General features: G+C 48.6%; 1 protein-coding gene across 1 annotated transcript in view; it reads left to right on the top strand.

The window, feature by feature from the left end:
• Nucleotides 1–1,029: 1,029 nt before the first annotated feature.
• The window catches only part of UBE2O (ubiquitin conjugating enzyme E2 O), a 60,155-nt gene continuing 49,988 nt past the window's right edge, over nt 1,030–11,196 (top strand). Inside the window, exon 1 of the mRNA XM_030461631.1 lies at nt 1,030–1,479. Within this exon, the coding sequence (XP_030317491.1) occupies nt 1,045–1,479 (435 nt within the window). The 5' untranslated portion in view covers nt 1,030–1,044. The remainder of the gene's footprint in view (nt 1,480–11,196) is intronic.

Here is an 11,196-nt window from a genome sequence, read left to right as displayed (position 1 = left end):
CAGCCAGCTGGTTGATGGCACCGAGACAGAGCAGCCCGGGGGGGTGAGAGGGGGGGTTCCCTGCACCAAAACCGATCGGGCTGAGGATTTCAGGCATTTTCCTGGATATTCCAGGCAGTGCTGTCATGCCTCCCAGGGGCGATTAGGTTCTGCAGCCTCCTGTGATTGGTACCGGGGGGTGAGAAACTGCAGCCCCCCCATGACTGTGGAACCTTGGCACAGCGCTCCCCCCCCCACGTCTGGTCCCGGGTGGGGGGGATGAACACTGCCACCCCCGGGAGTGGGGTCACAGAGATGAACAACTGCAGCCCCCCAATGCCCGGTACCGGGGGGTGATGTACCCCCACGACCATCAACCCCTGGCGCAGCGCAGCCCCCCCGTGACTGACCACACAGGGGTCACCTTCTGCAGCCCCCTCCCCACGGCAGGGCCCGGGCCCTCCCCAAATCCCCGGGTTCTTACCCCCCCCCCCAAATCCCCGGGTTTTTACCCCTACCCCAAATCCCCGGGTTCTTACCCCCTACCCCAAATCCCCGGGTTCTTATCCCCCCCTCCAAATCCCCGGGTTCTTACCCCCTACCCCAAATCCCCGGGTTCTAACCCCCTCCCCCAAATCCCCGGGTTCTTACCCCTACCCCAAACCCCCAGGTTTTTACCCCTCCCCCAAACCCCGGGTTCTTACCCCCTCCCCCAATCCCCGGGTTTTTACCCCCCCCCTCCAGATCCCCGGGTTCTTACTCCCCCCCCCAGATCCCCGGGTTCTTACCCCCCTCCAAATCCCCGGGTTCTTACCCCCCCCAGATCCCCAGGTTCTTACCCCTCCCCCAAATCCCCGGGTTCTTACCCCCTACCCCAAATCCCCAGGTTTTTACCCCAATCCCTTCTCCTCATCCCCCCCCCCACGCGGTGGGCGTGTCCTCCCCGTGGCCCCGCCCCTCCCGGCAGCCGTTACTTGCGCGCGCCCCGCCCCGCCCCCGGCCCCGCCTCCCTCCCTCCCCCGGCTCGCGCCGGCGCCCGCGCGCTCTCCCGCTCATCCCGGCGCCATGGCGGAGCGATCCGCTGAGGCGGCACCGGCCCCCGCCTCCCCGGTACCGGTACCGACACCTACACCGGTACCGGCTCCGGCCCCCGCCACCCTGCCACTGCAGGCACCTCCCGGCGGCTCGCAGCGCCTCCTCTTCTCCCACGACCTGGTGTCGGGTCGTTACCGCGGCTCGGTGAGGTTCGGCCTGGTGCGCCTCATCCACGGAGAGGATTCGGACTCGGAAGAGGAGGACGGCGGAGGAGGAGGAGGCGGTGGTGGAGGAGGAGGAGGAGGACGCGGAACCGGCGGTGGTGCCGCCAGCTCGGGAGGTTCCGAGTCCGGAGGCCCCGGTACCGGTGGGGCGGAGGAGGGCCGCTCCAGCCCGCTGCGGCGGGGCTACGTGCGGGTGCAGTGGTACCCGGAGGGCATCAAGCAGCACGTCAAGGAGACCAAGGTAACCGGGGGGGCTGCCTCTGCCTCTCCCCCTGCCCTGACCTCCGGCTGCCGGGCCTTGGAGGACGCCTCCCGGGGCAGGGCCCTGCGGAGCTGCCGCTTCCCCCCCTCCCTGCCCGGGCTGGGCTGTGTGTGGAGGTCCCGGGATGGGGTTTATTGCATCTTGTGCCCTGTTCCACTCCCCCGCCCCGTCCGTGAGTGTGGGGAAGGTGGAACGGTGTCCTCCGTGGGTTGAAATCCCTTTCCTTTTCTTTCCTTCATCCCGTCCCTTCGGGAAGCCCGGCACGGATGCTGCCGGTGGCAGAGCTGGGATGTCATGGCAGAAGGAAAGGCCGTGCCTCTGGAGGTGATCCGAGCCCTCTTCCTCGCTGGGGGTGTGGGCCAGGATCTGCCTGCTTTGGGCAGTGCCGTCATCGCCTCTTTTAGGGGAGTCACCAGGCGAGTAGGGAAGCCTCGACCAGATAAGGATTTCAGTGGTGAGGAACCGTGGTTTGGATCTGCCCTTGTTTACGGGAGCTGGTGAAGCACACGTAAAATCTGTGACCTGCTCGTTATATCCCCAGAGCCCCAAGGTCTGCAGGCTGGAATATTCCCAAAGTTCTCCCGGCATGGGATTTTTTGCAGTGACAGACAGAAGGGAGACAAAAGCGAGCGAGGGGGCACTGTAATATCGCACAAAGGGGCCTGTGGGGATGGGCGTTGCACTGAACAAAACAGAATGTCCCTGCAGCCCAGAGGGTCCCAGTGCTCCTCTGGGGTGGCAGCTGAAAGCTGGGAGGCTTCTGGTCTGCCCTCTGCTTTGCTGTTTCAGAAATGGCTCCCTGCACCAGAAGAGAGAGGGGAGGCTGAGGAGAGGAAAGGTGTGTTGCAGTCCTACAGGCATTGGTAGGATTGCCAGTGCTACCAGAAGGAGCTAAATTTAGGTGGTAGTGTCATCAGCCACGTGACCCTGTGGAGATAAGGAAAAGGAAAACAGGTATCCAGAAACGATATCGTCATGTGGTGTGGGTCTCCCTAAAAAACCCCAAAAAACCCCACAACCAACATAAAGAAAGCTTGCTTTCTCTAAAGAGCTGCAGTTCAATCACTGCAGCCTTCCAATAAAATCTTCCTGTGCTGTGGCAGCAATAATTTGTCCCATGTTGAGTGTGGTTTTCAGCATCTAAATAAAGCCACCTCGATTTGGGTGAGTAAACACGGATTCAGGAGTTGTTATTGGGTTCATAAATCCAGAAGTGTTAGCTCTGTCATCAGTCGCTTGGTAACTGCACCCTTTGCAGTGTTAGAAAAAGCAAGGCTGGGGAGGATCAGAAATCCAAGACAGTTGTGTAAATAAACAGTCTGTCTGTCTGTCTTTTTTTGTGGTTCTTCTCATCTGATGGAGGCATCTTTGCCGCTCGGGTAGCAGACCCTGGGGAGAAGTTTCCTGAGTGCTTGAGGAATTTAGGTGTACTTATCACATCGATTTTTCCATTTGAAAAGCTGCCCACTGACAGAATTGAGAGGCATCGTGTACGATCTGTGCTGCAGCCCGGGGTTGCTAAAAACAAACATGACGCCATTGGAATCCTTGTGGGCCTCGTTTTTGTGGTTATAATCAGGTTTTTTAGCTGTCTGTTGGCCCAGCCCTTTCTGGGTTACAGTGATGTGTGAGAACCAGCCAGGTAGGCCTGACACGTTTGTCATTGTCCCTGCTGGGAGGGAGGCAAACCTCTGGCACCCTCTGCTTGTTCTGGGACAGAAGTTTGTTGGCTTTTGGGTGCTGGTTCCTGCTGTCATCTGCAGAGCTTTTGGCTGCAAGTCAGACTCTAATATCTTTGACTGTGAGACGCTTGTTTGACTTCCTTAAAAATGTTCATCTGCTCTGGTCTCAGCCAAGCCATGAGCTAAAGAGGGTGTTTATTGCACCTTTTTATTAACTTTTATTTCCCTGAGCTTTTAATTCTGCAGTGGGCAGAGTGGGCTCTTGGAGTTAGGACTTTCACTAGCCTCATCTTGTGCCACCACATGCCTTTTCTTGTATCTCAGATCCCACTCTGGTGTAGAAGGTTGGCTGCCTCTCCATCTCCTCTTTGTCAGACACTTTAAATACATGAGCCCTGGCACACGTGTTGGTTAGAGCAGGTGTTGTAACTGAGGAAGGGGAGAAATGGAATTGTTGAAAATTTTCAGGATATTGAAACAGCACCTTCAGCTCCTGGTGCAAAGGTCAGCAGCAGTTTTATGTACCCAGTTATAACCTTCAAGCTCTCCTGTCTTCAAACTTTGGGGAGTTAAAATAGAGGGTTCTTTTTTTCAGCTAGGGAGTAGGTAGGCTGTTACTGTTGTTTCTAGAAGTTCCATGCTTGCTGTTGCTCTTTCCTGTTGGAAATGATAGGCTGCTTAAATTCAAGCATACATTTAATGATATTAATAAGTAATAGAAACTCTCTCTTGAAATAGAAGTATCTTTTGGTACAAAGCCACATTAGCTCCTCCAACCAACTAAATGGTTTATCCAGGTCCATTCCTGCCTTTGATCCCTGTGCTGATAGTCATTAGCAGCACCATGGTAATGATGTGAATAAAAGAAGAGCAGTATTTCTGACCCTCTGGCCCCATATGCTCCTTTCCTGCCTTCCATGACCACTTTCCCCATTTCAAACACTGGGAAATCACTCTTGCTGAATGTAAGACCCAAGCAGTCCTGGAAGGAGAAAACTTCCCTTTCCAAATATTTTGCCTGATCCAACAGAACTGAAGAGCAGTTCCTCTTGTATTGCTAAAACCATCTCTCTTGTCCTTGTGGAACTGTTGGAATGCTAGATGGGGTTTGGAGCTCAGGCTGTGAAATTGCTGCAAACTAATGCAGGAGTACTTGAGGCCCAACTGCATTTTAATTTCAGGATTTCTCAGCTGCAGATTAGCATTCCTGCTGCACACTGGAGCTGGCTTTGAGATTTTTACAAAAATGCTTGAAAGTGTCAGATGTTGGGAAGGCTCACAGGGGGCTTTACCATGCTGATGCCCTTCCTCCTCCTGCCTCTCAGCTGCAAACCTCAGAGCTCTCAGTTCACAAAGCCTGTGTGAGGCAGATAGCCTCTTCTGCAGCTGGGGAAATGGAAAGTGCAGGTGTTGTGTTTCAGCATTTTATCTAAAGGCCTGAAGGCCTGAAGGCTGGCCAGGTCCCCAAGCCCCCTGTGTCTGCTCTGTGTCCAATCCCTGCCCCAGTGTCTTGGTGTGACACTGGGGTGCTGGTTGATGTACATGGAATGGAGCCCTCAGGGAGAGAGTCAAGGTGCAACTGGGGTTTTTTGGAAGTTTTTAGTAACCTTTTGCTTTGTAAGGTCCAGAATACACCTTGGTTTGTTTGTCTCTCTTATTGTGTTCAGCTTTCCTTTAGAAGTGGGTTGGAACTCTCAGGCTCCTCAGACACAATCCAGTGGCTGATCAGCTCATTAGCTGGAAATTATCACCACAAGTCTGTAAGAATTCAACTCTGCTTCATCCCACACAGCCCTTCTGTTCCTTCCCACCTTTCACTGCTATAATTTCTTGACCTCAGATAATGAGTCGTGAATATAAGGTTGCAGGAGAACTTTCTGAAGATGATACATTCAGATCATTTCAACTTTTTAATGCATATTTGATTTGTTGTGCAGTTATTGCTGTGACCAAAACTTCTAAGCTGCAGTCCTGTGCTTATACTATAGGAGAAGTAAATATTTCCTTTTCCTGAAGGTCTGTGTGTCCCTCAGAGCTGCTCTCAGCATTCAGTGCTGGGATCCCACCCCACCAGCTCGTACTCTTCAGATGTTAATCCTAGCCAGTGACTCTCTGGAACCTATTTGCAATTGAGGGATGTAAGCAGAGTGCCTTAAAAATCTTCCTTCTTCAAACCTGGCAAGGGGTTTGCTGGCTGGAAGTGTGATGATGGAGTGTGGGTACATAGGGCAGGTGAAGAGGGGCGGCACAGAGGGAGATGCAGGGAGAGATTCAGGAGCCATGAGGAAATGCTGGTCACAAGACAGAACTCCAGTTTTGTCCAGCACACAAATTCAATGCCCATAAACTTAATACTAGGTTTTATGGCATGAGGGAGCTGTATCTAACCTTCTTCTTTCATCTGGCATTTCTGTTAGCCTCCCAGGGGGGTTCTGTGAAACCACCTGATGTTTGTAGCCATTAGATACAGGAGAAGACAAAAGGCTTACTGGAATTTTTGCAGTTCTCTGTAAAATAGAACCACTTTACTGGGTGAGCTCTTCATCCTCTGAGTACGTGTTGCAAGGTTATATACCCTTGAGTCAATTCCTCATTTTACCTCCATTTGTTTGGCTCCTGCAATGTAGACTTGGGGATCATCATGAATATTTTACTGCAGAAGTGGAATCCTGCACAACTCATGGTATGGAAATCTCAGGAGTACTAACCAGTGCACACTATTACTGGGTGGAGAATGGTTTTGTTTACAGCATGCAGAGTGAATTGATAATTCAGGAGTTGCAAGTGGCCACCTGGGCTAAGCAGTTAATTATAACTATTCCAAATCCAGACAGGAGTGTTATTTTTAAAATGGATGAAGCCTTTCCTCAAGCAAGCATGTTTTGTGACTCACTCTCTCCCAAGGTGCACTCACTTTCTGGTATAGCTAGTATAGCTTTTTAAATAAAAAGCCACATTAGCAATGCTCTTAGGACTAGTAAACAAACTAATGTGCACTAAAAGGTTTAGGAGGAATCAATCAAAGCCCTTGACAGGCTTTGCAATACCTGTGTGAGCAGGAGGCATTTTGCTGCAGCTTTCTCATCCAAGTTCTTCCTTTGCTGATGTGATGCAGGTCCAGTGCAGGCTTCTGCAAAGAATTGGCTTCAAGGGATTTTTGTAACACTGCTTTTTGGGCTGAGGATTTTTTCATTGAAGTCAGATGGCAGAAGCTCTGGGTGCTTTTTGGGGCATGGTCTTGCTTGCTTATGGCAGCTGTCCTCAGCTCCTCTCTTCAGAGGAATGAGGCTATTTTTAATGTCCATCATCTCTGTTGGTGCTGGGAAATAATTGGTGTTTGCAAAGCTAAAAGCCTCCCCTTGTTTGACTGTTTAATTACTCGGGGGGTTTCAAAGGCTCAGAAGGTGATGACACCTTCCTGACTGGTACTTAGGAAAAACCTGCTCATTGTTTCCACTCTGCTGTTCGCTCCCACCCTGTGCTGGGTTTTTGCTCCAATGGGGCATTGCGAGCACAGGACTTGAGACTTTTCAGCTGAAATCTTTGCACTTGCTTTTAAGGTTTTCAGTCCTGAGTTTTCTGGAAGTGAGATGTGAGATGATGGCTTGAGTTACTTTCTCCTTTTTATATTGTGCTCTGGAGCATTTGACCTGGAAATCAGGTCAGGCTCTGCCTTGTATAGCTGGTGTGTCCCACTCCTGAGACCTTCAGACCTGTGACAGGTTAGGAGAATGCTCACTCCATCTTATGGAACAAAAAACTTTAAAAAATCAAACCATAGGGAGACTCCATGGGAATGCTTGGGCCTTTTTCTATTTGCTGTTGGCTGTTAAGCTGCTAAAGAGATGTGTAAATGTTTGTGGCTGACACTAAAATACTCTGCTAACTCTAACTTCAATTTTCAAAGTTACCAAACTTCAGAAGTCATTTTCTCTTTGTGGCAGGGTTCTGGAACTGGATTGGAGGTTTAAGCTTGACAGATATTGGTAAGGATTTTTTCTTTCTGAATGCTGAGTGTTTCCGTGAAGGGAACAGGAGTCTCACATGGCAGGTAGAGTGATAATGATTGTAAGGGCTGATTAGAAGCATCAAATACTATGAAAAGCATTGTGGTTTTGGCAGCAGAGGTGGTGGGGATTACTGGTAACTGTAATAGCTGCAGTGCTTTCAGATGTGCCTGAGGTTCAAGCTGACAGATGTCCTTGGAGTTTTGTTGGTTTTTCAGCCTGTGCTGAGTGCTGTGCATGGAGGATGCTGTGGTGCCATCCCAGCCTGGATTCCTGTGGTGTGGGCTCAGCTTTAACTTTGCATTTCAGGATTATTCTGACCTTCTCATGCATCTGACTGTTGTGTATGGAGTCAGTGGCTGCTGTGCTCCCTGCCCCAGCCTTTGGGGAGTGCTTAGCCCAGGCAGTGGAAGTGGCTCAGCTGGAAACTGGGAAGGTTCCCTGAGCTGAAATCTTCAGTGTTTCCATCTTCAGATGGAAACAAACATATTGATAGTGGATAACTTGATAACTGGGTATTTGATATGTGCTTGTGCAGGAAGAGTAAGGGGGAAGGACAGGTGATACTACCTGTGTCTTCTGCCCTTTACTGTGTAGAGTTTGAAGCAGTTTAATGGAGAGAGATCAAATAAGCCCCTGAAGTTGGAATTCCTTCCTCTTAGGGAATATAACATAGAGGCCAAGGGCAAAAACATGGTCTGAGAGTGGTCAGATTTTAAGATTAAGAAATCTGTTCTTCTGCAGACTGGACTCTGCTTCTTGGGTTGTGTTTTTAAATAAATTCCACTTTATGCTTCGTTCATCCTCGCCATAGGTCAGGTGGGTGTTGCTCTGTGACTGTGGAAGGGGTTGCAGTGCAGTGCAGTTTGTAAGGGAGATTTAAGCCAAAAATCTTTGATGCCTGTGCTGTGAGTTTAGAGCCTATACCATGTATCTAAGAACCTGCTGGTCTAAATTTCAACAAACCAATAGTTAAGATGTGTAGAAGTGGTGTCTGGAGCAGTATCTCAATGTGACACTGCAGTTTTGGATTTGTTTTGGTTTGGACTTGCTTGCTCCATAGCTTCTGGCATGGGCTAGAAGATTCCTTGGAGAGGGAGCAGGTGGAAGCCAAGATGTAAAATCTTTTTTGTGCACATATGCTGAGATCTTGAAAGTGGGACACATCAAGCTACATCTTAAATTATTTCCATGTTTTTTTCCAGGAGTAGCTTCCTGCTGGAGAGATATGTTGGAAGCTCTGGGTAGGTAGTTAGGTTTCTTTGTGATTGCTGCATTTTTTTCCCTGCTTTTGCTGTTGTCTTTAAAATCATGACCTCTGTTTTCCTTCCTCAGCAGCTGGTGTGAAAAGAACGGGCAGTTTTGTGAAGGCTGTTGGTAGGAGGTGAGACCAAGGACTTGCAGGAAAGCAGGTTAGGAGAGGAGAGGAGAGGAACACTCTATCTTACTGTAGCTTCCAGGCCAGGAGAAAAAAAAATTAATTCACAGGAGCAAATTTGAAACGAGGAAACCCTGCTCAGCTTGCATTTGCAGTGGTATCACTTCACAGCCTCTGGTTACAGTCTCTAGAGCTACAGAGAAAGTAGGTATTTGTGCCCTTGGTCCATTAAGCAGCATTCATTTAGTACCATAGAGCTGCAGCAGTGGTACCATGTGGTTCTGAAGTGAGCACACATCAGCTGCAGGCTCAGCAGTTTGTCCTCACCACTGCCTCTAAAGCTTTGCACCCTCTTGCTTGGGAAGGAGGGGTTTGGAGGCTGTCAAGTGAAGAGGACTATTTAATCACCAGCTGAAATGGTGAGGAGCTTAAGGCTTTTAATTGTGTTTCTTAGCCCAGAGCAGGGAGTTCTGCTGAAGTGGCTGGGTGCAGTTTCCATTAGTGGATGCTGAGCCTCCTGCCCAGTGCAATACACTGATACTGGGAGAGCTGGAATTAGTTCCATCATGACTAACTTTTTTTTTTTTTCCTTTTTTTTTTTTTCTTTTTTTACCCTTCTGAAAGGGTAGAACTTTTTTGAGAAGCATTTGCTTACGAATCATTTCTGTTTTCAGAAACTGGGCTGCTTCTCTGTCATTAAGGATACTCAGCAAGTAAGGAGCAGTTTTCATCTTCAAAGTTTTCTGGGCTCTGGTGTTGGAAAGGTGACAAAAACTTCCCCCTCGGGTGGCTCTGGGTAAGACAGCTGACATCAGTGCTGCCAGGCCCTGGTGATGCTTTTGGTGGTTGGCTCAGTGCCTTCTCCGATCAGGGGTAGAGAGCACTGAGTGGCTGGATGGTGGGAAAACGTTTGATGTTCCTCTGTGCTAGAGACTTAGGTGCAAACAAATTGTTCTCACCCCAAACCATGATTACTTGTCTGTTTGGCATATGTGTAAAATTAGATGCTTGGCAACAAGATGACATATTGGATTGCTGTAACTTGAATTTGATTTGATTTTGCATGAGTAACTAAACTAAGTAACAGAATTTTTTAAAGTTAGTTTAGCTCTAAATCTCCTCAGCTCTTGAGTTCTGCAGGGCTGGGTTGGAAAGAAATGTGAACAGCATAGAATGTAGGTGGTTAACTTGTTTCTTAGTGGTGTTCCTGAAATCAAGTGGGAGTTTCAGGCCTCTTGGCTCAAGATATATAATACTAAATAACTGGTCCTAGATCTCAGTGCTCTGTGAAATTGTTGGCAGCAGCTGTGCTGAAACACAATCAGAGCTTGAGTAGCTCTCTGATCACCGAGGAGCCTTTGTGTTTTCCTTCATCCAGTGTTGCTGCCCATGGCAGGGGGCTGTGCTGCCCTTCCTGCTGCTCCCACCTCTGCTCCCACCTTTGCTTTTCACTACTGGACGTGAGTGTACATGGAGCACCACTTAATATTTTTGTTCAGAGTTGATCATCACATTTCCAAAGGCCATATTTGTCCTTAGGCTCTGCCCTTCTGTCTGCTTTTGAAGATGAAAATTGGGGGTTTTTTTCCTTTGGAAGGTAGGTTAAGTGTCTGATCCAAGGGAATAATTCTCATGACTGTTATAAGAAGTATTCATCCTGAGTCCAAGTTCCTTGAAACAGCATTAGTCTTGAGACAAAATAGCCACATTTTCTAAATGTAGTTACTGTGCAGTTGTGTAACAGGCTGGCAATGGTAATGAACTGCCTTCTCAGATTTATTGTTTTATCCTTAACACATACGACTTCTGTCAAGAGCTTTTTCTCTGTCCTTGTGCCACTGGTGATAAAAATTGCTCTGGTTTCCATGCTGAAGTTCAGTCAGTGAACTCTCTGAGCTTTAGCAGGAAGTAGGAGAAGGAGGAATCCCTGTCCTTCCTGGAAAACTTCTGAGGTTTGTGGGTTCTTTTTTTTTTTAAGGTCTGTTGATATGGATGATCCTGTTGCTTCCTATAAGAGGTTGACTGGCCAACATTTTGGGTGTATTCCAGAGAGCCTGGGAAGCATTTCTTCAGGTGGTGCAGCAGTATATAATGTTTCCTTGGAATGTATTTAATGCAGCTTGGGACTGAGGAACAGAGACCTGAAATATCCTGATTGTGGAATCTTTCTGAACTGGAGCAAACTTCACAGGGTGAAGCAGGCTGCATCCTGGATGAAGCAAGCTTCTTCCTAACTGCCCATCTTGTAAAATAAGCAAAGTGAGGACCTTGCAGAAATACACTGCAGAGAAAGTGACACAGCACAGGAAATTCCAGGCTTCATAGGTTGGGAAGGAACTTCAGGATATTTTGTTGAGAATACATGAATTGGTGGTTTCATTATCCTGCTGTGTCAGCTGTCAGTATTTTGAGATCTGATTTTATATCAAAAAAACAGACAGTAAGATACAAAGTGCATTATTGGCTCAGTAACTGCCTTTTCACCCAAAACATCTGACCTGGGTAGCTGAATTGGCTTTTTTGCCTTGTGCCTCTCAAACTAGAAACTTCCTCTTTTTAGCTTTGTGTGGTGGGGGGGATTTTGCTGGTAGATGACAGAAATCTCATTTGGTTCACAAATCTGCCTGGT

Source organism: Calypte anna, chromosome 18 (genome assembly GCF_003957555.1).
Source record: "Calypte anna isolate BGI_N300 chromosome 18, bCalAnn1_v1.p, whole genome shotgun sequence".
Taxonomy (NCBI): domain Eukaryota; kingdom Metazoa; phylum Chordata; class Aves; order Apodiformes; family Trochilidae; genus Calypte; species Calypte anna.
This window is presented reverse-complemented; position numbering and strand designations above follow the sequence as displayed.